This window comes from Elephas maximus, chromosome 3 (genome assembly GCF_024166365.1).
Source record: "Elephas maximus indicus isolate mEleMax1 chromosome 3, mEleMax1 primary haplotype, whole genome shotgun sequence".
Lineage (NCBI taxonomy): Eukaryota > Metazoa > Chordata > Mammalia > Proboscidea > Elephantidae > Elephas > Elephas maximus.
This window is the reverse complement of record NC_064821.1, coordinates 66,177,840-66,203,223: the sequence shown is the minus strand read 5'-3', so window position 1 is coordinate 66,203,223 and position 25,384 is coordinate 66,177,840. Positions and strand designations below refer to the sequence as shown.

At 47.6% G+C, this 25,384-nt stretch overlaps 1 protein-coding gene across 3 annotated transcripts in view; it reads right to left on the bottom strand.

The window, feature by feature from the left end:
• Nucleotides 1-25,384, bottom strand: part of MAN1C1 (mannosidase alpha class 1C member 1) — a 174,396-nt gene that overhangs the window by 54,478 nt on the left and 94,534 nt on the right. Inside the window, exon 3 of one of the 3 annotated variants that reach the window (XM_049878313.1) lies at nucleotides 415-555. The exons of 1 other annotated variant lie outside the window; for it this stretch is intronic. In XM_049878313.1, coding sequence (XP_049734270.1) covers nucleotides 415-555 — 141 coding nt within the window. Of the gene's footprint in view, nucleotides 1-414; nucleotides 556-8,275; nucleotides 8,368-25,384 lie in introns of those variants that run through there. One more of the 3 variants, XM_049878316.1, reaches the window with a different exon arrangement.

Below are 25,384 nucleotides of genomic sequence, written 5' to 3'. Positions count from 1 at the left end.
ACCTGAGCCATTGTCCTGCAAAACGCTATTTGTTGTGTGTGTGTCAGTCTCTACAAAAGGGGACAGACACCAGTTCCCCATTACCTCCTCCCTCAGCGGCTGCCTGGCCAGGAACAGCCCTGTCCTCCTGGACTGTTGTTTGTAACCACTCTACTGCCTCTGTCATGTTAACGATGATGAGGTTTTTATGCGATACAAAAAATATACAAGAGAAATGGGTCAGGCTGGGCAACACAAGCACCAGGAAGAACATTTAGAAGGAAAAAAACCCACCAAGGCCTAGCCTATTACCGCATTGTCCCCAGAGCCATTCACTAATGGTTGCATTTAATTTGATGATATAATCCACAGAGACTTTTCTTAATCTGTAAAGAAACAACACAAAAGTTTTTCTCAGTTTCCAAAGAAACCAACCTGGCTCTGTGTGACAGATTGTATTTTCCAAAGATGGCTGCCATAGCATATCCCATCCCACGAGAAGAATGACGCTCTGCTTGTGACACTGACGCTCCCCCGCGACTCCTCCCCTTGACCTGGGGGGGCCTTCGTGACTACCTGGACCAACAGAATAAAGCAGAAGGGGTGACGTGCTAGTGTCCAAGCCCAGACCTTAAGAAACTGGCACTGTCTACTTTCTGCCTCTTGGAACGCTTGCTCTTGGAACCAGCTGCCATACTGTGAGGAAGCCCAAAGTACCCACAAGGAGAAAACACATGGAGAGGCCACGTGTAGGTTTGCTGAATGCCAGCCCCAATTCTAGACATGCGAATGAAAAAGCTTTCAGATGATCCCAGCCAGCAGCCATTCTCAGCCTTCAAGCGTTCCCAGCTGAGAGCCCAACCACTGTGCCACAGAGACAAACTGTTCCCACTGTGTTCGCTCTGAATTCCTGACCTACTGATCTAGGAGCGTAATAAAGAATTGTTTTAGGCCACTAAGTTTTGGAGTAATTTGTTATGCAGTAGTGGTAACTGGAACATTCTCCCTCATGGGTTTCTAGAAGATTAATTAAAATGACATCTCTACTTGCTCCAAAGTATATTGTTTAAAACCACATCGTCTTATATGGGAAGATCTTCTGGTTGCATAAAATCCTTTAAGGGATTGAGACATCTCTGTTTCTATCTGGTCTGGATTTTTTCTTTCTCCAGCTGGGATATTTTCTTTGGATCTTCCCGTGACAGCTATTTCCTGGTCACATAAAGTTGTGTTCAGAAACTGAGTGTTTCTAGGGGTTTCTCGAAGCCTCTGGAAGACTAAGGGTATTTTTTTTAGGAACTATTCTTGGAACCCAACAGAGTTCTCATTTAATAGAGGCTGAATAATAAAAGATGATCAGATCCGACCGTGTTTAAAACACTGCCTTGTTTAAAAGCCTGCCATGCTCTTCTGTTCTCCAAGTTCAAACTCCCGGTCACAGCTGCCAAGGCCCCTATGATCCAGCCCTTGGCAACCTCTCCAGCTCTACCTCTGTACTGCTTCTCTTTGTATGAGATGCTCTACCCACATCAAACCACTTGTGGCTCCCAAAATGCCCTGGAGTGTTTGCTGACGTGTGGCCTCTCTGCTGGGGCATGCCTTCCTTTTCAGAGTTGGCTTGGGAAACACCCACTCATCTTCCTGGCCCCAGCTCAAGCATTAAGTCTTCTGCCAAGATATCCCTGAGCCTCTGAGCAGAGCTGACCACTCCCTCCTTTTATGCCCGTCCCCTATGCTCACATGCCTCCATCCCAGCCCCTCTTGCCCCATGTTGCACAGCTTTGCTCACATGTCTGTGGGTCCTAGGGCGGTGGCTGGATCCAACTCTCCCAGTGGCCCCAGCATCCCTCCCCAGGCCAGGCACAGCAGAGGCGAGAACATGTGGCTGTTGAATGAATGAACAGCTAGTGGAAATGCTGACAGCGCTTTCTCGGGGATGACCAAACGCTTTACGAGGCCGAACACACCACACACAGCAGTGGCCAGCTATCCAAGGAAAGCCCTGTTGGAGGGACAAGATGGGCAGCTGCAGACACTGGAGCCGTGGCGGAACTAATGGTTTCCTCCACCCTTCCCAAACAGATGCCTCCGTCTGCTGCCATGGCCAGCTGGAGAATGTTTGCTGTGGCCGCCCACGGGATGTGGTTCACTGCGACAAATGCCCGGACACAGTTCATTGCGCAATACTTGACTGGGCTCCTCACTGGAAAACAATGGTATATTTAAAAACATGTTAATGTTTTGTTTGTTTGTTTTTAAATAAGAGCTGAGGGTACTGTCTTTAAGAATTCCCTCTTAAGTGCTGTAGAGCAAGCTCTGAGCGGCTTTCATCCTAGAACGTCATCGAGAGAGGAAAAGGGCAGAAGGAGAAACTGGAGCCCAGAATGCTGCAATGATATCTCCAAAGTCACACAGCAGCTTAGGGACAGAGCTGTAACCAGAAACTACCTTCCAGACCACACGACCTTGTGGGCTTCATGCATGACAGCCTTGGTGGGGGGAATAGCACAAATTCTGGAACAAAACAGACCCTGGTTCTAAGCCCACCTGTGTCCCTTCCTAGCTGTGCAATCTTAGGCAATTGACTTGACCTCTCTGAGCCTCAGTAAAATTGGAAAATGGGACTTCCCTTTTAGGGTGGTTGTGGTGAGTCCCTGGATGGCACAAATGAGTGCCTCGGAAGAAAGGTCTGGCGATTTGCTTCCAAAAGGTCTTCCAAAAGGTCTCAGCCATGAAAGCCTTATGGAGCACAGATCTACTCTGCACACATGGGGTCTCTATGAGTTGGAATCGACTCGACAGTAATTGGTTTGGTTTGTGGTGAGTTCAGATGAACATATACAAAGAGCTCTTGTGCAATGCCCAGCACACAGCAGGCACCTAACACATGGGGCTGTTATTTTAAGGCTCAGTTCCAGTAGAGTAGGCCATACCCGAGACTGGAAAAGCTAGCAGACACTTGGCCCAGCAGGAAAGGATGGCACTGCCTTCGTGTCAGGCAGGCAGGGGGCATGAGCCCTGAGGAAGGTAGTGACAATGGCGCTTTTGAAAACTCTATGATCACAGCACGCTTCTTGCCACAATGGGGAGAATGGCAGAAGCTGGAGCCCTTGGCTGCTCATCCCAAGAAACACCTAAGCCCAGCTGCAGCTCTGGGCAGGTCCTGAGGTCAGAACCAGAGTCCTCCATACTCTGGACTCCATATTTCATTGCCTCCTGCCACCTCGATGGGAAGGAAGGACATTCCTGCCTCATTATCCTTGGGCTTGTCCATGCAGCTTGCTTTGGCCTTATGATGGTGAGGACCTTGACTTTAGGCTTAGCCATGAGACTTCCTTTGACCAGTGGGATTAGTGGACAAAACTGGGGCAGAGGTTTAAAATACGTGGGCATGGCTGGGCTTGCCCTCTTGCCCTCCTGCCTTTCACCATGAGTAGAACCCGCCTCAAATAGCCACTGATCCAAGAAGGATGAGAGATGCATGAAGCAGACCTGAACCCAGCTGAGGGGAGCCTAGATCAACCAAACCCCAGGCTGTCTGCAGCCACATGAATGAGGAACAAACATTGCTGTAGCCACACACTGTGGAGTAATCTGTTACACAGTGTTTTGATGGGAATAGCTGACGGATACAATGCCCTTCTAGCCCTATTTCCTAACAGTCCTCACGTGCTCCCTGCACTAGCTATTGATTCCATGTGGCCCACTCTTTTTAGCTTCCAGCGCTTCACTCACTTTTCCCTCTGCTTGCAATGCCTTCCTCCAACCCAAAGTATCTCCGCATATGTCTCAATTCAACGTCTACTTTAAGTCCCAGATAAAATGCTCCTTCTTTCATGAAGACACCCCTGATTGCCCCATCTGGACCCATGTTTCTCTCCTCTGAACTCTTTTATCAAAGAAATTATTTTCAAACGTGTTGTTAACACGTGTCCTTTTCTCAGGTCCAGCCTAGGCAGTGAGTATCTTCAGGGCTGAATCTAGGCCTGGGCAATCCAAGCCAACACAGGCCCTGCAGAGCCAAGGCATCACCTGGATCTGCTGAATGAAGGACTGGACACCTCCCTTCACGGGCCTCCCTGCGGAGGAGCATCCCTGACAAGCAGTGCAGTCATCCTCAGGAGAAAGGGTTCTCCCCTCGGCAGAGGCAATTCTCAGATGGTGTGAGATTCTCAGAGCCAGAGACCAACTCCAGGGTGCTCCGAGATCCTGGTCCATGGCAGACCCTGTGAGGTTTGCTGGTGCAGTGTAGAATTCTTCTAAATGCCAAACACCAACCCCTTCCTCACCAGTGGCTAATAAAATAATTGCAGTTAGCATTAACCAAGCACTGTGCACTGTTTTTTTTTTTTTTTCTTTTTATTGTGTTTTAGGTGGAAGCTTACAGAGTAAATTAGTTTCTCATTCAACAATTAATGCACAAATAGCTCTGTGACATTCATTGCCAACCCCATGATGTGTTAACACTGTCCCCTTCTCCACCCAGAGCTCCCTGTTTCCATTCATCCAGTCTCCCTATCCCTTCCTGCCTTCTTGTCTTTGCTTTTGGGCAGGTATGTCCATTTAGTCTCATATACATGACTGAACTACCAAGCACGTTCCTCACGTGTGTTATTGCTTGTTTCATAGACCTGTCTAATCTTTGACTGAAGGGTGAACTTCGGAAGTGACTTCAGTTCTTAGTTAAAAGGGTGTCTGGGAGCCATATTCTCAGGGCTTCTCCAGTCTCTGTCAGACAAGTAAGTCTGTTTTTTTTTTTTTTTTAATAATTTTTAGTGTGCTTTAAGTGAAAGTTTACCAATCAAGTCAGTCTGTCACATATAAGCTTATATACACCGTACTCCATACTCCCATTTACTCTCCCCCTGAGTCAGCCCGCTCCCTCCTTCCAGTCTCTCCTTTCTTGACGGTTTGGCCAGTTTCTAACCCTTTCTACCCTCCCATCTCCCCTCCAGACAGGAGATGCCATCACAGTCTCAAGTGTCCACCTGATACAAGTAGCTCACTCCTCATCAGCATCTCTCTCCAACCCATTGTCCAGTCCCTTCCATGTCTGATGAGTTGTCTTTGGGAATGGTTCCTGTCCTGGGCCAACAGAAGTTTTGGGGACTATGACCGCCGGGATTCTTCTAGTCTCAGTCAGACCATTAAGTCTGATCTTTTTATGAGAATTTGGGACTGTGCACTGTTTTATTACATACATCTTCTTTTTCACACCTCACAACAAAGCACGTTAAGTCACTTGCTCAGGATTTAGTCATTTATCTCCCCCCCTCCCCAATTTTTTTTTTGAGTGCTCAGCAAATGCCTGGCACTGGTGAACAGAACAGTCCTGGTAGAAAAACTGTGAATACACACACAAGCGACATCTAGTTACAAATTATAATATGAATGATAAAGGGAAAGGGAGAGCTTAAGGAGGGACCAGCAGCAGAAGGCCTCTCTGAGGAGGCAGTGTTGGCCCTGAGGCCGGAAGGATGTTCAGGAGCAGGGTGTGGGGATGAGGGCATGTCAGGCGGAATCACAGCAAACAAGGGGGGACAAGTCTTGACAGTGTTTGCGGAGCAGAAAGGAGGTCACATGTAGTGAGAAGGAGGGAACACAGAGGTACGTGAATGGGTGGGGGCCAGACACCAGGGCCCTGGGGCACAGGAAAGGGGTTTGGGTGGCTTAGGGACCAGATCTGAAGCGATCCTCTGGCTGCTGTGTAGAGAGTGGCCGGGAGGAAGGGGAATCCAGAGGAGATCCCACGTGGAGCCATCTGGGGACTCTGGGCTGTTCATCCTGGCTGGTGAGTACCCATTAGTCACTTATGGGGCGGCTGGCGGGAGACCCCTGAAGGCAACTGGAGATGCTCCCCAGCTGGGGGGCAGCTGTTTGCCAGTCCAGAAACAAGAATTACACCTGACCTCAGGACATCATTAGCCCGTGGCCTCACCTCAGCTCCCTCAGGGGAACCTCCAGCTGCCCTCTGATGGTGCCAGGGCCTCCTAGACCCACGGGGCAGGGTCACAATGCCATCTTGGCTATACATCTTGGCCACACAGAACTATGCATTGATGATGGCAAACATGGCCTGTGGACTGGTGCCAAGAGACACAGATGTGAGGCCCTGATATCAAGATGAATGATGATTACTGGAAAGTGGAAAAGAAAGGAAATCAAAGAGGCCCCATTTACCACAAGAAACATAAAGAGGTGGCACAGGCGGTGCTGGGAGAGCCTGGTACGGAGCTGAGCCCCAGTGGAGGGTCCTTCTGTCGCTGGGTAGCTGATCTGCAGGGAAAGGGCCGTGTCCTGGAGTCACAAAGACCTGAGTTTGGATCCAACACTTACTAGCTGCCTCAGTTTCCTCATCTGTAAAATCAGGGCAATGATATCCTCACCTTGCAGGACTGTCTTGAGGGTTAGAAATCACATAGTGTGTGTAAGACAACTGGACACAGCAGCCACCCACAGTAGGCCTTGACGTGGCATGACGATAACAAGAGCTACTGGGCAGCCAGGCCTGTGTGTGTCAGCGGCTGCTGGGCTGCCTCGCAGCAACACTATGAGGAGGGTGCTGTTACTGTTCTATCTTACAGATGGGGAAAGTGAGGCTTAGCGAAGTCATGCAAATTCCCCAAGGCTGATGAATGGAGAAGCCTTCCATTGCTGTGTTATCCTGCTCCTGTGCAGTTTCTAGAAATTGGGCCTCTCGGTTCAGAGGGTCTAAGAGGGTCCCAAGGAAGTGCCCATGGTTCCAGGACCCCAGGCCATCTCCTCAGGGCCCTGCCTCGAGGCCTGGCAGTACCTCCACCCGTAGGCTGTAGCCAAGCCCCCTCTGTAGCAGGCACAGCCGTGTGACAGGATCTGGATTCCTCTCCCTGGAGGCCCTGGGTACCCCCTGCGGGAGCCCACCCACATGCATGGCCCAGCCTGGCACCACTTCCTCCACAACACCTTTCCAGATCCCCTCGAAGGGGTGACACTTCCTCTTTGCCATTCTGAGTCCCACTGCTGGTCACCTGCCCAGGCTGACTCACAAGATGTCTGTGTTGGTCTGTCTCCCTGACAGGTGGGAGTCCTGGAAGGCAGAGATCCTGCCATGTTCTTCTTTGGAACCATCAAAGAGCCTGGCACGATACTGGGTAAACACTAGGTTCTCAGTAAATGTGTACAGTAAGTCCCCGGGTTATGGCTCGTGGACAACTTGTACTTGCCCTTTATGTAAATTTGCCTTCACTTTGAAATGACTGAACCAACCCCTACTTGCAAAAAATTCTTCCTCACAATCACCTTCGCTTGCTGCACATGCGGCTTTTAAATCACTGAAAAGGCTTCAAGCCTTTTCTGGCACTAACACCTGAAAATCCACTGCTAACGAATCGATTCTGACTCATAAAGACCCTATAGGACACAGGAGAACTGCCCATAGGGTTTCCAAAGCTGGAAATCGTAACAGAAGCAGACTGCCACATCTTTCTCCCGTGGAGCCACTGGGGGTTCAAATTGCCAACCTTTTGGTTTGCAGCCGAGCACTTAACCACTGTGCCACCAGGGCTCCTTCCTTGCATTGAACCAAAAAAAAAAAAGAAAAACCAAACCTATCATCATCGAGTTGGTTCTAACTCATAAAGACTCTACAGGACAGTGGAAAACTGCCGCATAGGGTTTCCAAGGAGCGGCTGGTGGATTTGAACTGCTGACCTTTTGGTTAGCAGCTGTAGCTCTTCACTACTGTGATACTAGGGATCTAAACCAAACCAAAAAACCAAACCCAGTGCCGTTGAGTCAATTCCAACTCATAGCGACCCTATAGGACAGAGTAGAACTGCCCCATAGAGTTTCCAAGGAATGCCTGCTGGATTCGAACTGCCAACCCTTTGGTTAGCAGCCGTAGCACTTAACCACTACACCACCAGGGTTTCCAGGGACCTAAAGTAAGGTTAAATAAGAACCATATGCACCTGATCTGACTTACCTACAAATTCTTAAAGACATACTTAGGAACGGGTCTCGTTAGCAACCCAGGGATTGCCTGTGCTGAATCAACCTGAATATATGAGAAGGAATCCAGTAAGCAAGAGCAGAGGCTGGATCACGTGGCCCTCTGTCCATCAGGCCCTTGAGGGGCTCCCACCTGCTTCACTCCCAGCATCCAGTGAAGAGGAGGGGACTGATCCATTCTCCTTCTCTACAGACCAGGGGCCTTCCCTTTCTTTGGTTCATAGGCCTCTTCCAGCATCTAAAACAAGCCCTCCCCACCCCATCTCACCCCGCCCCTTAACTGAAGAGATAGTTATATATGTTTTACCCAGAAAGTCACGTAGGCTTCCTTCCCACTGCCAGATTTACCAGTGCTGACTACCGAATTGAGAGAGGTGGCCTCAGGGCAGATTTTATTTCCTACAAAGAAAGGGTGAGACAGTTTTTTAGGGTCAAGTAGACATCGAATCTTACCTCAGCTATTACTTACTAGCTATGTGACCTCTGATTAGCTTCACCCCCTGAGCCACAACATCCTTATCTGTGAAATGGGGGTCATGTTAGATAATGCACATTACTGGAGTGGCTGGTGCAGACAGGTGTGCAGTGACCTGGTTTTTTCCTTTACATGCAGATGGGTGGCAGGGGAGCCTGTGAGGGGCCTTTCATTTGGTTTGTTTTTAGAAGCAGCAGTGATAGAGGGAGCAAAGCACAGGCTTCAGAGGCAACACAGTCTAGCCTCGGCTCTGCAGCTCACCAGCTGTGTGACCAGGACCAAGTAACTTAACCTCTCTGAGCCTTGGGTCTTGTGAAGGTGTGGGAGGCTTCAATGAGGCAAAGCGTGCAGAACTTCCAGCACGGAGTCTAGCAGAAAGAGGAAGCAGGAGGTGAAAGCGGGTGGGTCTGTGTATGGGCTATGCAGGGAGAGGCCTCCACCCACTTGCCCATGCCCATCCTCTCCCAGCCACCCCCAGCCTCATCCTCTGCCATGACAGCCCTGAACATGCTGCCTGGCTGAGAACTGCCTCCGTTTTGGATTTCAGGGCCAAGGCAATTCGAAAATGCAGCAAACGTGTCCTGGCCCAGAAGACAGCTCTTCCACTTCAGAGAAAACACACAGTTCAATTTCTTAAAGACCGAACCCCAGGAGCATTTTAAGGCTTTCCCGGCAGGAGCCGTTCTCAGAACCCAGGAGGCCCCACCCTCTTGTGACCGAACAATTAATGCCCCAGTATTTGTCATTCTCAGCTGAGGTTTCTACAGATGACAAAAAAAAACTCAAAAAAATCTGATTTGGAGGCACAGTTTTCAGAGATATATGGTAATCCATTTTTGTCAACCCAGAGAAGGGAGGGTGCAAATCATTAAAAAGCCATCGTACTTCATCAAGCAAGGAAGAGGCCGTCCGTGCCGCTCAGAGAATTTTCAAGTGATTTCAGGGTAACTTTCAAAAACTGACAGGGAAGCAGGAAGGGGATTATGACAGATGATAACTGGAGGAATTTCTGGTCTGCTTCTCAGGGGCCGAGGGATTTATATGAGGGACAATCACCACCCAGGCTTTGGTGGTGGTGGTGACAGTAGCAAGGGAGATTCCAAGATGAAGCGAGTGTGATCTCTGCCCTCAGGGCGTCTGCAGCTGATTTCTTGGGAAGAGTAAGCAAAGTAACCACAAACTCGTGAGTAAATGAATAATTATGATTTTTTTTTTTTTTTAATGTAATAGGTGCTAATAACAGGTAGAAGTTTACCCAGTGGTTAAGGTTCTTCTAGGTGCCCTAGAGAGCTGGGTTTAGAATTTGACTTTGCCACTCACTAGCTGTCTGGCCTCAGACAAGTTCCTCTATCTCTCAGAGACTTGGTTTCCCCATCTGTAAAATGGGCTGCCCATCTTGTAGGCTTGGGAGGTTTGAATTAGTTAATTTCTATAAAGCATTTAACACAATGCCTGGTACACAGTAAGCTCTCAATAGATGCTGGCTGAGTAGCTAACTCCGTTGAAGGAGGCCTCATAGATGACCTTTGATTTGGATCAGGAAGGTTGAGTAGGAGTCTGCAGGGCAGATGAGAGTTGGAAGAAGAGGGAGATTCCAGGCAGAGGGTCCAGCACGTGCAAAGGCCCTGAGGTGAGAGGTTGATCAGGCAGGAGCACAGGGTATGGGGGAGCGGGATAAGAGGCAACACTGGCAAGCAGGAGGCAATACTGGCAAGACCTTCTGTGAAGGTCTATGAATGCCAGGCTAAGGGGTTTGAACTCCACGAGTGCAGCGGGGCGTCACACAGGTATGTCGTTAGGGCTGTGCCCAAGACCAGCTGTATGGATTAGAAGCTAAAAGAGGGGTAGTGCAGAGGCTGCAGAGAGTCGGGGCCCTCGCAGGGTCAGGACTTGCATCCTGCGTCTTCCTTCAGGTCTCTGTCCACAGTGGGCACTTGATGACTCTTAAGTGACCCCCAGACTCAACGGCACCTAGCAACAAGTGACGCCACCCCAGGACCACTCACCACCTCATCCAGGGTCTCCAGCCTTTTTTGGAGGAAAACACCTCCACTATGCCCAGCACAATCTATTCTCCTCTTTCTCAGGACAGAGCTGCTAAGGAAACTGCTGCCCAGGCAGCCACTGCCCTTCCCAGCACTCCTCGCTTCCAGGTGGGGCTGTCTAACCAAGCTCTAGTCAACGGAATGCATGCATAGGTTACTTACACGACTCTAAACCCTGGCCCACAAAACCTCCTGCAGGATCCTCCAAGGCCAAGGTGACCTTGGAAGCCACAGTGTGAAGATGATGGAGCCTCCAGCAACCTGGATCCCTGAGTGACTGTGAGGAGCAGAGCTCCCACACCATCAGTTTGACTTTACACACACAAGAAATAAATGTCTGTTGTCTCAGTTCACTGAGATCTCAGGGCTTATCCATTACAGCAGCTAGCATTGCCTGAAATAACACATCCACTAAATGAAATGACTTTGGGAACATTATTTCACTTCTCTGAGCCTCAGTTTTTCTCATATAGAATGTTGTGAGGTTTCAAGAAGACAACAAATGTAAGCAATGTTTTGCAAGCCGGGAAAGACTACAGAAATGCCACTCATCACCGATGTCACTCACTTGGTCTGAGTGCACGAGGCTGCTGAGGCAGGGAGAGTGCAGCCAAGGGCATGAGAAGCTCCAGGCAAGGGTTCAAGGTCTCCCAGAGGATGCTGACCCAGACTGGAGACTCTCTAGGCCTTAGCTCTGTCCCTCGGCAGAGATGCTCCCCAAATAGCTTAGCCCCATGAGGAAGGAGGCTTGGCCTGGCTTCTGTCTCCTGGGGGGCTCCCCTGGGAAGAGGCAGCCCAGCCTCCCTTTGATAGCTGGTTCCAACCTCTCACAACTCATTAACAGGAAATTGCAATCCCTGCCAGGAAGATACATGCTTGATTCTGCAGGCATATCAGGGAGACTGTTATCATCAGAACCTTGTCATGTCTCTGTACAGCCCCTGTGTATTCCTGTGCTGGGGTCCTAGGGTTTATGCTCCTGGGGCCAGGCTCTAAGCTCCTTGGGCCAGGCTCTGAGCTCCTGGGATCAGGCTTTGTGCTCACAGCACACACTACCTTTGGCAAGTCGAGAACCTTGCACAGTGAGCGTCCTGCCTGCCCATCTGGCCAGAGCAGGCACTCAGGATGGAAGCCTGTATCAGTAGCCAAGGCTCACCTGTATCCCATGCCTGAGCCTCCCCGACTCCCAGCCCAGGACTGATGCTGAGACTCTGTTGGGGAGACATGAGTTAGGCTGAGTGATATGTGATGCGATGGATTTGGCCATAGGCAACTTTAACAGGACCTGGTCATTATGTGTCCTTTTGCTGAGGGTTCCCTCTGCCACAGCTTGGTGGTGGGGGGTGGAGAATGACCCACCCTTGCCTCTGGAGTCCAAGGAGAGGCCCCTCATCCTGTGCACACGGCCCCACTGCCCTTCGCCTCCCGTGCTGTCTCTCACCCCTTCCTGCTCCCTGGTCACCGGCTCTAGCTGGGAGTCTGTGGGGAGTTTCCCAATCACCTCACAGAGTAAAAACCACCAACACCCTGGACTAGGCTGTGTGGGAGGCAGAGAAGCAGTAACAACAAGGACAAAAATGATCCATTTTCAAAGTCTTTTATGTATGATAATTAATCTGTTGTATATTTATACCAACCCTAAGGGGCACCATTATCCCCATTTTACAGAGAAGGAAACTAAAGCTCATGAAGATTAAATGCCAGGTGCTCAAGGCCACCCAGCATATACACTAGGCAGTAATTTGGGTGGGTTCTAATAGAATATGGGGATTTGTTTAGTATATCCCACATGCCAAACACTGGGCTGAGAATTTTATTCTTAATCCTCATAACAACTCTACAGTATAGGTGGTTATGTTATCTCCATTTCCAGATGACAAAACTGAGGCTCAGTGAGATGAAGTAACTGCCTGAGGTTACACAGCAAGTCAGCCAGAACCAAGGCCTTAACGCCTGCAGCGTTGATGCTCTCTCCCTATACCAGCCACCTCACAGATGAGAAGGGTCCAGCCTGGGGAAGGCAGGGAAAGAGCCTATGAGATTCCACCAAGCAAAAAAGCAGGATATAAAATCGCACACACACTGGTCACCATCCCCTAAAAACCTGTGTGTGTGACTCAGACGGGCAGGGTCTGGTAGACAAGGGTGTCTTGGGTTCAAGTGGGCCTGGCAGCTTCTGTTAGCTCATGGCGGCTCTTGGCTGAATTGCCCCATGTAAGGATGGCTGAGGGCTAAGGTGACTAGGAACCGGGTGGGTGCAGGTGTGGTGGCTCAACCTTTCCTTGGCCCTGGCAGCAAGGGGTCCTCCCTCCCTCTCCCCCAGTGCAGGAGCACCTGGCCAGGACCAGAGAGGCCTCAGGTAGAGATGCAAGCTAATCAGTGGTTGCTGCCCTGAGCACTTACAGCTTTTGAAAAAGCAAAGAGCTGTAGGGGAGAGGCTGAAGTGGCAGGTGCAGCTGAGTAATGTGAATGAGGCCCCGTGTCTGTGGTCCCCGGTCGTAGAGGCCAATGTCCATGAGCTGGTCTCCAATTGTCCTCTAGAAAGCCCTTTGTGATCTAGTCCCTGCCCACCTGGGCAGCTCATTACCCACCTTTCCTCTTAACATTATGTTTGTATTTAGCATGCCGTACCAATGAGCCTTCACCCAGGCTGTGCCCTCTACCCAGAATGCCCTGCACTCCTAGTATGCAGCTCTAGAGTGCACACCCATGGTTCTTAATTACCTGAATCTGTCCGCTAGCTTTCAGATCATTCAGTATTGCTCGAAAGTCATATGCCTTACACTTCCATTACAACAAGCACTTAGGAGAACACTTAATAACTGCTTCTAGAGGGCAAGGTGGGGTGAAGGGAGAGAATCAGGAGGGGGAGAAAAAAGCTGAAAAGTGAGGTGGGATGGCCCAAGGACACACTACACCCCTCGGTTCAGGGAGGCCTAGGATGGTCCCATCCACTGGTACTCACGCCGCATGCCCTTGCTCATGCTGTGTCTTCTACACAATGCCTCCTGCTCTCCTCTGCCTGGTAAACTCCTGCTCACCCTTCTTGGCCCAGTTCAGTGTCATCTGCTCTGCCAAGCTCCCTGAGGAGCAACTCCTTCCTCTGTATTTCCACAAGACTTTGACCCTTGTAATTACGCGTTGGTCCCTCCCTCCAAAATGAGAATTCTTTGGGGGCAAGGGACATGTCCCATTCACCTTTGCTTCTCTAGCATCCAGCCCAGCCATGCCTCCCGAATGACTGAGCTTCTCCTGCTAAGATCCCAGGATGCCTGTTTTCCCACCTCCTGCTGGGCCTTGCCTCTCCAGTCACAAGAGGAGCAAAAAGGAGCCCTTTGTCTTCACACCACGTCAGTGTTGACCAGAGTTGGGTTTTAATGGTGCTTTAACAAAAGGCAGCTCCCACATTCATTTTCCTTGGCTAATTACATTTCCCAATTGAAACGCTTATCTCTGGACTGGCGTTAAAGGCATAATCAGTTTCCAGAATGGATTCAAAAGAGGTGAGAAGCAAGAAAATTACGCCAACTTCTGATTGAATCAAATAATTAAGCAGATTAAATCGGTTGCCTGTGATCTGCAGCCCCAGCCTGAGCCTGAAGAGTGTATTTTTCCATGGAAGAGATCATTTCTGATTGTTTTAGAGATGGGCTGCATTTCTTCTGAGTGGTAAGTAAAGGAGCAGCTTTCAACTGAGTGCAAATCAGGGTGGCCGGTTCCTGGTTTAGGCAGAGCATTCTGGGTTTAGCAGGAGAAAAACTGAGCGCAGAAGGTGCCGTGTCCCAGGGCCACACCTGGGCACCCATGGTAGAGGGGTTGACCAATGGCTGCAATTCCTCTCCCCTCCCTGCACCCATGCTCTTTGCCTCTCTGAGTAGGGTGTTCCACCCTGTCCCCTTACTCGGGGCTCAGCCATGTGGCTAACTTTAGCTAGTGACAGCAAATGTGATGTAAGCAAAAAACAAAAACAAAAACAAAAAAACCCACTGCCATGGAGATAATTCTGACTCATAGCAACCCTATAGGACAGAGTAGAACTGCCCCATAGAGTTTCCAAGGAGCGCCTGGTGGATCTGAAGTACCGACCTTTTGGTTAGCAGCCGTGGCACTTAACCACCACGCCACCAGGGTTTCTGATGTAAGCAGAGGCTTGGAAAAGTATTTATAGGCTTCCACTTGTTCTCTTGCCCCTTTGACATGTCCATGACAGCATGTCTGATGGGCTAAGCTGCTGACCTTAAGAGACAGGTAGACCAGAGCTGAGTTGCCCCTGCTGTCCCAGTCAAGGATCTCCTAGGTCAGCCAACAGGCAGCTGCCCCAAGACATGAGGTTGAGCCCATTTAAGAAATCTAGCTGACCCAGCCCAGATCAGCTGAACCCTGCAGACTCCCAAGCTAGATGAATATTATCTACTGTATGCCAGGGAGGTTGGTGTTTGTTTGTTATGCAGCATTATTGTGGTAATAGATAACTGATACAGTATCTCTCAGCCCCCGTTGGCCTATTCTCCAGCCCTAGCTTCTAGAAGGTATCCTCTACCTTCAGGCCCAAGTGTCACTTAGAATGGACAGTCATACACCCTGGTGTTTGAACAGCGCATCTTTACACAAGAACTCATCTGATTCTCACAGAGGCTCCCGGGCAGCTGTCAGGGCAGGAATCATTTGTTCCATTTTATAGATGATGATGCTGAGGCTCAGGGAGCCAAAGAATTAGAAGATCAAGAGATTGCGGTTAAAGGTGGTGAGTTGGACGAACACATCAGCCTCTATTTCCTCCCAGAAACCTCACTAAAACAAAAGTATGAGAATCTTTTTTTTTAAAGGCATCAATCCACACAAGGCAAACAGGGGAGAAGACAATAGCAACAAAGTTTTGGAAGCTGAGAGGCAAAGAGGCATGTAGCACTGATTTAGCAAAGAAAAGAAAGCAGAATCCTAAACCATGATGACGAGAGTACGGAAGCACTCACGTTTATACTAAAAATCCCCAGAGGCTCTGGAATTAGTGGCAACATCAGGTATCTCTGGAAGAGGAATAACAGCGGGATTGAGTGAAAGTCAGTTTAAAAGGCAGTAAGACCCTGAGATCCCCTCCTCATCTCTCCCCAGTCATGAATTGTCCCCCTCTAATCCCAGCAGAAAAATTGGAGATTGAGTCTTGGGAGGCAGTAAAACAGAGGGCCTCTGGACTGTGGGATACTTGGTAGAGGAAGAGGGCACCATCTGGAGAGCATGGGGGTTAAGTTAAGGGTTTTAGGCTGTCCACTTTGTCTCCTAGCCTTCTTCTCCACTGGGCTCGTACAAAGCTGCAGCCAGGAGTCCACCTTCTGGGTAGAAAAGTGGAAACATCTTTTATGCAGAATCTTACCAGCCCTAGAGAACAAAACCCTGATGTATCAGGAGTCCCCCAATTGGATCACCCTGCGGTGAGGCAGGAGTCAACAGGGCTCACTCACCACATTAACCATCCACTCATCCTTTCTTCTGCCCCACATTTAGTATGAGCACACAGCCTAGGATCCTCAAACATTTGAGGAAAAACCAACATGAGAGATGGACATACATCTGTATATACAAACAAAGAGGAAAAATAACCTGGAGGACACACAGGTTCTGTAGGAAGAAGGGAACTAAAAGCCTTAGAGAGCAAAAGAAGATGTTTCATCCATGAGACAAGGAGAGGATGCTCAAAAATGAACATTTACAAAATAAAACAGAGCTCTTGGAAATTAATACACGGGCTGACAGCAGAAATAAAAAACTCAATAGAAGAATTATAAGATAAACATGAGAAAATTTCCCAGAAAGTATAACAGAAGGACAAGGAGTTTCCAGACTCAAAAGGTCCACTAATTTCGCAGCACAATGGATGAAAGCAGACCCATACCAAAACACATCATCATGAAATTTCAGAGCACTGAGGACAAAGAGTAGATCCTACAAGCTCCCAGAGAAAAGACACAGTTCACGTCCAAACGATTGTATATCAGAATGGTGTCAAATTTTCCATTGGGAATGTTAGAAGCTAGAAGCAATGGATCAATTTCAAAATTCTGATAGAAAATGACTTCCATTCTATAACTCTTCATTCAGCCTAATTGTCAATTATGCATGAGAGTAGAAGAGAGAGGCTTCAGATTTCAAAGCTTTAAATAATTTGTAAACCCTGGTGGCGTAGTGGTTAAGTACTACGGCTGCTAAACAAGAGGCTGGCAGTTCAAATCCACCAGGCGCTCCTTGGAAACTCATGGGGCAGTTCTACTCTGTCCTATAGGGTCTCTATGAGTCAGAATTGACTCGACGGCAGTGGGTTTGGTTTTTTCTTTTTTCCCAAATAATTTACCCCTAAGGGCCCTTTTCCAGGAAGTTACCAGATAGAATTAAACCGAGCAAGAGAAAGACAAGGGATCCAACAAATGGGGATCTAAAATAAGAGGGACTCACAGCTAAGATCATACTTGATGTGAGAGACTGAAAGGTTTCCCCCCAAGATCAGGAACAAGACAAGGATGCCTCGCTATCACTTCTATTTAACATTGTACTGGAGGGTTTAGACAGGGCAATTAGGCAAGAAAGAGAAATGAAAGGCATCCAAACAGAAAGGAAGAAGTAAAACCATCTCTGTTTGCAAATGGCATAAATCTTGCCTATAAAAAATGCTAAGGAATATACTAAAAAACTATGAGGATTAATAAATAATTTCAACAAGGTTTCAGGATACACAATTAATATAAAAAATCAGTTCTATTTCTATATGCTATCAATGAACATTCTGAAAATGAAATTAATAAATTCCATTTACAATAGCATCAAAAAGAATAAAATACTTATGTACAAATTTAACAAAAGAATTGCAAGATGAGTACACTGAAAACTTTCTGTTGAAAGAAATTAAAGATTTAAATTTGTTGAAAGACACCCCATATTCATGGATCAGAAGGCTTAATATTGTTAAGATGACAATACTCCCCAAACGGATCTACCAATTCAGTGTAATCCCTGGCAAAATCTCACTGGCTTTTTTGCAGAAATTAAAAAATTAATCCTAAAATTCATTTGAAAATACAAGGAACCCAGAATAGCAAAAAATCTTGAAAAAAAAAAGAGGGGGGGGAAGAAAATTGAAGGACTCTAATTTCCTGATTTCAAAACTTACCACAAAGTTGTAACCATCAAGACAGTGTGGTACTGGCATAAGGGTAGACATACAAATCAATGGAACAGAACTGAGAGTACAGAAATAAACTCTTACATTTATGGCTAATTGATTTTTCAACAAGAAAGCTAAGACAGTTCAATCGGGGAAATAATTTTTTTTCTTTTTTTTAACAAACGGTGCTGGGACAACTGGATATCCACGTGCAAAAGAATGAAGTCAGATCCCTACCTCACACCACATCAAAAAAATTAACTAAAAACGGAGCATGGTCCTAAATGTAAGGCTAAAACTAAAACACTTTTAGAAGTGGATGGAGGCTAAAGTTGCTGTAGCCAACTTACCACCATGAAGGAAGGACCAGTCAGAGAATGAACCAACCAGAGGAAGTAGAGACCAGAGACAGAGGAGGAGCAATTGAGTTCTGGGGACTTCATTTGCATCCTGGATCAGACTATGGCTGAAGTTCGCTCCTAATGACTTTCAGTCAAGCAATCTAACAAACTCCTTTGGGGTTTAAACCAAATGGGCTTGGGTCTTTTGTCTCTTGCAACCCAGAAAGTGCAAACTGACATAGTTGATCTCAAGAGTCAATGTCACTCTTAAAATGTGTCATCTTGCGGGTAGTGCTGCCACCTAATACAGGTGGAGGCCCGATTATCACCAGGTTGTTGCATTAACTCCACTTCTTTCTGGTGTAGCTGACTCTGCGAACACAAACAAGGTCGCGTTGAGTCTATCTGGTATGTGACACGCTGTAAACCGATCTCGTATTATCAGCATTGCGAAAACTCCCCTATAAAAACACAGTAGTCTAAAATGTTAATCTGAGAATTAGTGGACATTTCTCTTCTTTTGGATCAGTCTAATTTCCTCTCATTTTTTGTATCTGCTTTCTGAGCCACATCGTTTATCTAAGCTTTCAAAAGCTCGTGCAAAACACATAACGCTCTTCAGCTACAAAAATCAGTGCTTGAGGGCGTGCCTTTACCGGGCTTGCTGCAGAAATTCGTCTGCTTCTCAGAGGCCTGACTGCAAATGTTTTTATTCACGAATAGGAGCCAGAATATTTTCACTTATAAATGAAGCTCCTCCCTAATTATCAAATCAAGGAGGAAGTGCAATTTTATGAAATATATTCTTTTTTTTTAATTTTCGAAGGCAAAGAAATTTCCATCAGTTTGGGCTATCAAATTGCTTACCTCCCAGCCACCCGCGACGACTGACCGACTTTAATGAAGGACCCTTTACCCTGGGAATGGACTGCTTGCTGCAGTTTGCACTGAAGACACACATCTGCAGACAAATGGATCGCAGTCCTCAGATTTTGCCCAAATGACAAAAGACACGATTATGTTCCCTCCTCACTTCCTCACTCTGAAGAACTCTATTAAGAGAATAATTTGAACGGACCCTCTGCTACTCTGCATTTTAAAGTGTGATCTATTTCAATGCCACCAACATTATCTTCCCTTCATAAAATGAGTGGTATTTAAGGGGAAATGACAGCTGGGTGCCTATTTGAGGAGTGGCTGCAGGAAATGCGATGGTTTATATAAATCCCTCCAAAGTCCCAGTTGTTTGCAAGCACACCAGCAACCTGTGGACTTGGTCTGCTGCAGCAAATGGCAGACGGCGGAGACATAATCAAATCACACGCTGGCTCTGCACACCTTGTTCTAGTTTTCCATTTCCTGGCTGCCCAGTGCCGGAGGGGTTTGGATGGGGCTGTCAAAGTCCAGAGCCACGGAGTTAAGTGGAACTGTTGGGTCCCTGAGCCGTCCTGATTTACTTGTGGTCTGAAAACAGGCCCACGGATCTGCCTCGGCATCTGGCTGAAGAAGGCCCAAACAGTGCCTCTGGTGTTTGTTAAATCATGCCCCAGGAAGGCCTTCTCCAGGTCTCTGTGATCACCTGTGCACCCTGCATTATAATTACTTATGTAGCTGTGTATCCTCAAACGGAGTCCCTGGGTGGTAAAAATGGTTAAGCGCTTGACCACTAACGGAAAGATTGACGGTTTAAATCCACCCAGAGGCACCTTGGAAGAAAGTCTTGGTGACCTCCTTCTGAAAGATTACAGCCATTGAAAATCCTATGGATCACAGTTCTACTCTGAAACACATGGGGTCTCCACGCGTTGGAACTGACTTGACAGCAACTTTTTTTTTTTGGTATCCTAAGAGACTGAGGGTGCCTTGAGAGCAGGGTATAGTTTGCTTCTACAGGGCTTAGCTCACTACTTGGCACACAGTGGTGCTCAATAAATGCCGAATGAGTGGCCAAGTAAAAGATATGATCTTTAGTTCCGTCCACTTGATCAATATGGAGCTGAGCTTAGCACCAACAGTGACTGAGTACCTGGTTCTTTTATTCCCAAACCCAGGAAAGGCATGTCTAGCTTTGGTCCAAGACGATGGGAATGAGACTGCTTTCTCCCACACTTATCAGTGAGTTATTTGATTTTAGAGACTTTACAGTGAGAACAAATCTAAGTGTGGTGGATTGCAAACATGTTTTCGATTCTCCAACCTCCCTATATCCATGCGTTTGGCAATGTGATTTTGCAGCTCCTCCATCAAAAGATGGAGTTTATGTCCTCATCCCTTGTCTCCAGGCTGGGCTTTTAACTTGCTTGGACCAACAGAATGCAGAGGAAGTGACGGTGTACCAGTTCTAAGCCTACGTCTTAAGACACTATGCATGCTTCCACTTGTTCTCTTGGGCCCCTGCCTCTGCCATGAGAGGAAGCCTGGGCTAGCCTCTGAGAAGAGAAGAGCCTACATGGAGCAGAGCTGAGTCATCCAACCAAGGCCATTTTAGGCTTACCAGCCCCGGGGATCCTGCCAGCTGACTGTAGGCACATGCATTAGCTCACCCAGCACCTACAGACTTATGGTTTTTGTTTTAAGTTACTAAACTTTGGGGTGACTTGTTACATAGTAATAGCTAACTGATACACTGAATTCAGCAGCCCAAACAAGTGGGAACCCTGAGGGGAGAAGCTTTCTCTAAAACCACACCTGTAAGTGACAAGAATCTCAGTATGGGAACCACTCACCCAGGGCCCTTCCAACTATACCGAACACTGATCTGTCTTCAATAATCCATTTTTAAAAAATATATATGTCTTTACTAAATTATCAGTCCTCAGGTTCTGAATGAAACTCAGGGGCAGGGACATGGAGGCCACTGAACAGCCACAAGAAGGCAGAGTATACACATCTCAGTAGTCCCCAGCTTGCTACCTCTGAGGTTCTAGAATTCTACCTCTAGAAAGCCATTGGGTTCCTATAAATTGTAACCATGTGCTCTGCCATGAAAATCAAACCACAATGGCCTTTACCCAATTTGTAAAAAATTATGGGAATCAGTAAGATTTTTAATATTAACATTAATCTATAAAAAGCACTTAGAATAGCAGTTGGCACGCAGTATACATTCAATAAATGTTCGCTCTTATTAAGTTATTCTCTCACAAATTTTTCTTAACCTTTGGTGCCTGCTACCGTTTGTCAGCAGGCAGGCAAAATGAATAAATAACAACAGTCACAGCCTGTGTAGGCCTTTTACGTACACTTCACAGTTAATCTTCACAACCCTTCTTTGAGTATCACCCCCATCTTACAGATGAGGAAACCGGAGCTCAGTGAGATTAATTTGCTCAAGGCTAGAGCAGAATCCCTTGGGGGCACGGACCATCATTATTCATCTCTGTCCTCTCTAGTGCTTAGTACTGAGTGGGGAATGAACAAAAATGCTGAAAGAATAAATAATTTCAAGGAGTTCAGCAAGGAATATGGTGTTTTCCCCCACCAGAAGGGCTAAAATTACAAAGACTGACAATATTAAGTGTTGGTGAGGATGTGGGCCAACTGGAACTCTCATGCACTGTTCCTTCCCTCCCTCTGACCCCCAGATCCAGGGTCCTTGTACTGGAAAGGACATTTACTGTAACCAAGAGGGTGGGGCAGCAAATATGTCTCACTGATTAACATAACTGAAGAGGTCTTACACAGCCATGACTGAGAGCATGGGCTTTGGAGCTGAATAGTTAGAGTGGAAAAGAACTACCTGTGTGCCTCTACAGCACTGGTTTGATCCAGCACTGTTACTTTCAGGGCTTCAAATTGGTTCATTCTGATTTAAACCCCTGCTGATAATTTGCACTTCTAACAAGTTCCCAGGGGATGCTAAGGCTGCTGGTTGGGGACCGATTCTGAGAACCACTAGTATAGCGGTGGTTCTCAAAATTTTATTATACATAAGAATCACCTGGGGATCTTGTTAAATTGTAGACTCTGATTCAGTATATCTGGGGTGGAAAGGCAAATAGTCATCAGGGGTTCAAACTGAAATGAACCGGTTTGAAGCCCTGGTTACCTTCCATGGGCTCTTTCATTGCTTGCATAGACATTTAATGAACACCTACAATATTCCAGCCCTGAGGCCTGGAGCTGCTATTGTTATGATTGTAATAGAAGCAGGTGGTCATGGGGATTTTTCTACACTCAACCAGCTTGCTTGGCCTTTGTCATCTCCTCCACAGCCTGTCCCAGGTCCTTGAGCATCTGCTCTCCTTCAGCAGGAAATGTCACTTGCAACCCAATCCTCATCTCCCGCGGATATGGACTGACAACCACACCTGTTCAAGGAGTAAAGCCTATTCCCAGCCTGGAAGCATGCAAGCCTACAGTATTTCCCTGTTTGGGGGTACTGTTTTGTGAGGGCAAGATAACCTTCCGCCCCCTCCAGCCCTCCATTGCTTAGTACCCTGGGACAGGTAGGGGCTGACTGAGGGAGAGGGTGCAGACCAGCAGGTCTTGGGCTCTTCCATGGCAGCGGACATCAGCTGTGTTCCTTTCAGGCAGATGTGTGGATTTTCCTTGCTCTTGCTGCTGAGCTCAGGAAAACACGGAGTCAAAGCCCCAGCTGGAGCTGAATGAGTACAAAATCTACTGCGGACTTTCTCAGATACTTGCTAAGACAGTGGCCCTTTGGTACTGATTTGGTATTGGACTCCCCACAGCCTCAGGTATGAAGATCACATGTTGGCATTGGTGTTTTGTATTTTAAAAAATATTTTCATTTGATTCTTTTCATTTAATCCTTCTAACTCTAACCCTTTGAGGCTGGACAGGGTTAGGAACTTGTCTCCCCATTTTATAGACAAGGAAACTGAGGTCTGAGAGGTTAAATACTTGTCTAGGGTCACTCAGGACTCCTGCCTGACCGTTAATCCAGTGCTCTTTCTACTGTATCTCAGGTCGCCTCAAAAACAAGATGGGAGCAGGGAGAAAGGCAGAATTAGTGTTGCAGGGCCCCAGCACCAAGTTAGGTGCTTTTATACGTTATCTCATTTAACCCTTACCACAATCAGCTGAGATGCTACATGTCCATTTGACAGATGAGGAAACATCCTGAGAAGCTGAGTGACTTGCCCAAAGTGATAATAATAAATGGCAAACCAAAATTCAAACCCAGGTCTTGAATCTCCACAGTGGCAGATTTAGATTTAGAAATGGCCAGAGTTTATTAGGATCTGTCTGATGAATGACAACAAATTAGTGGAACATAACAATGCACAGTTTAGCCACTGGTTCCTGAAGGCCATTTTCAGACAAGAGGCTGTTCTTTGAGGCTGGGCAGCATGGGAGGGGAGGGGGTGGGAGGGGGGAAACATGAACTAGCCTCTCAAAGGGACCGCTTGGAAGGAAATGACAGTCCTTTATGTATGTTGAGTAGGATTTTTTAAAAAAGTTTTCAGTTCAAAATTCAAATAAGTGAGATTGCTGGTCTGGAAGGATAAAGGCTGGCCTGGAATTATGCCTCCACCATGTCTTAGTATCTCAGGCCACACTCCTGGATTCTGTTCCCAAATACTTATCATTTCTGATGGAAGCCTTCGCCTAAGCGCCCCCTGGGTTTTGGAGCTGCGGGTTGGTATTACTGGTCCTGGGAAACAGGAAGAATGCAAATAGGGTACACGGTGTAGCTATCATCAGCTCCTGGGATGCTTCTCCCCCTCTCCAATGAACCCATCACTCTAAACAACCTCATTCTGGCTTCACAGAGAAATTAGCAAAGAGCTCTTTCTCAATAGCTGGTTTGAGACCTCTGACATGGTCCATCCCCAGCCACGCACACAAGGAACAGAAGCCAAGTAGTAACTTGTCCCAAGTTAGTCGCCCAGACAGTGAGGGGCTGAGCAGGGGCTGGAGGTCTTCTTCTTTGTACTCCCCACACTTGTTTCCCAGCACCCACATTTAAATGGTTTGCAGCTGTCTTCCCCATGAGGTTAAGAAAATCAGCAGCCGCCGAGGTGACCCTATGTGTGTCAGAGTGCTCCATAGGGTTTTCAACAGCTGATTTTTGGGCAGTAGATTGCCAGGGACAGAACTCCCAACCTTTCAGTTAGCAGCTGAGCACGTTAACCATTTGAGCTACCCAGGGACTGAGATTAGGAGGAATTTAAGGGCAGAGTCCGGGTCCAGTTGATCTCTGAAATCTCTAGCACCTATAACGTAATACTTGGAGCCCCGCAGGAGTCAAACAAAGGTTTGTTGAATGAACAAATGAGCGAATGAACGATTAATCCTGTCCAGTGACTTTTCACTGGATGGTGATGACTCTGATGCTGATGCTAAGCAGGTGATTCTAACCTATTCCAGGTTATAGCAAAGCTCAGGGCAGCTAGAGCGGCAGCTGACCTTTACCTCAAAGCCTCCAGTAGCTTTTCCCAGTTGGCCTCAGCCCTTTTGAAGCCTTCAAATGCGTTTTCTCCTCCTGATCAAGTTACTCTGGAATTCTCTGGGTAAGCAAAAAGAATGTGAGCAGATTATTTATTGATTGCCATCCCCAGGGTGTCACGGATAAAGCCCCCCACCTGGGCTCTGCATGGAGCACTGATGGACCAAGTGGCAGAGAGACCGGAGGTCCAGGGCCCAGTGCTTTGAAAGGTCTGATTTTAGTGCTTGGGAAATCTCTGCCGTTGTGCTGATGGCTTTATATGTTGGCATTTCCGCTCTCTGGGTTTTAAAGAATGAGAAATCTGTGGCTGATCACATATTCAGCAACCAAATGCACTTATTCGAAGGCCTAAATTACAGAAATAACTCGCGTGATTAGTTGAATGAATATGAGTCCCAACCATCAAGCTCAATCTATGGATAAATCAGGAAGGGATAACTGGGCCGAGTGGGGCAACTCTTCCCCTTTCCGTCTCCTCACTCTCCCTGCAAGGTGGCTAAGGTGGGAATCCTTGAGGCTCTACTTCTTAAAGATGCTTTGCCTTGTTCTGTCTATGTCCCCCATGGATGGGGTGGGACTGTCCCCTCCCCTCAACCCCATGGCAAAGGTTCAGGGTCCAAGGCAGGTGGACCCCTGGTTACCTCCAAAGGGCAGGGCCACTGACCAACAGCCAGGCCCAGTGAGGGTCATGAAAGAGGGCCCTGGTCTCACTCCCCAGCCACCAACCTCAGGCTGTCTTAGCGCCCATGGGTGAGTCCCTGCATAGCAAGTGGCCTTACTTGCAAGACTCCGGCCTTGGATTCACCCAGTCTTGGCAGCAGTCTCACCAAGCAAATTTCCCACAGCCCCTGTCCTGGAATCTGCCTCTCGCTCAGCACCCTTCTTTCCCCAGTGCCCTCTCTGTTGTGGTCCTAGGCACCTAGGCTGCCTGGTACATGCTAACTCTCCCCAGAGTGGCCTGCAAGGATTCCCCCCAGCTAGGGCCCT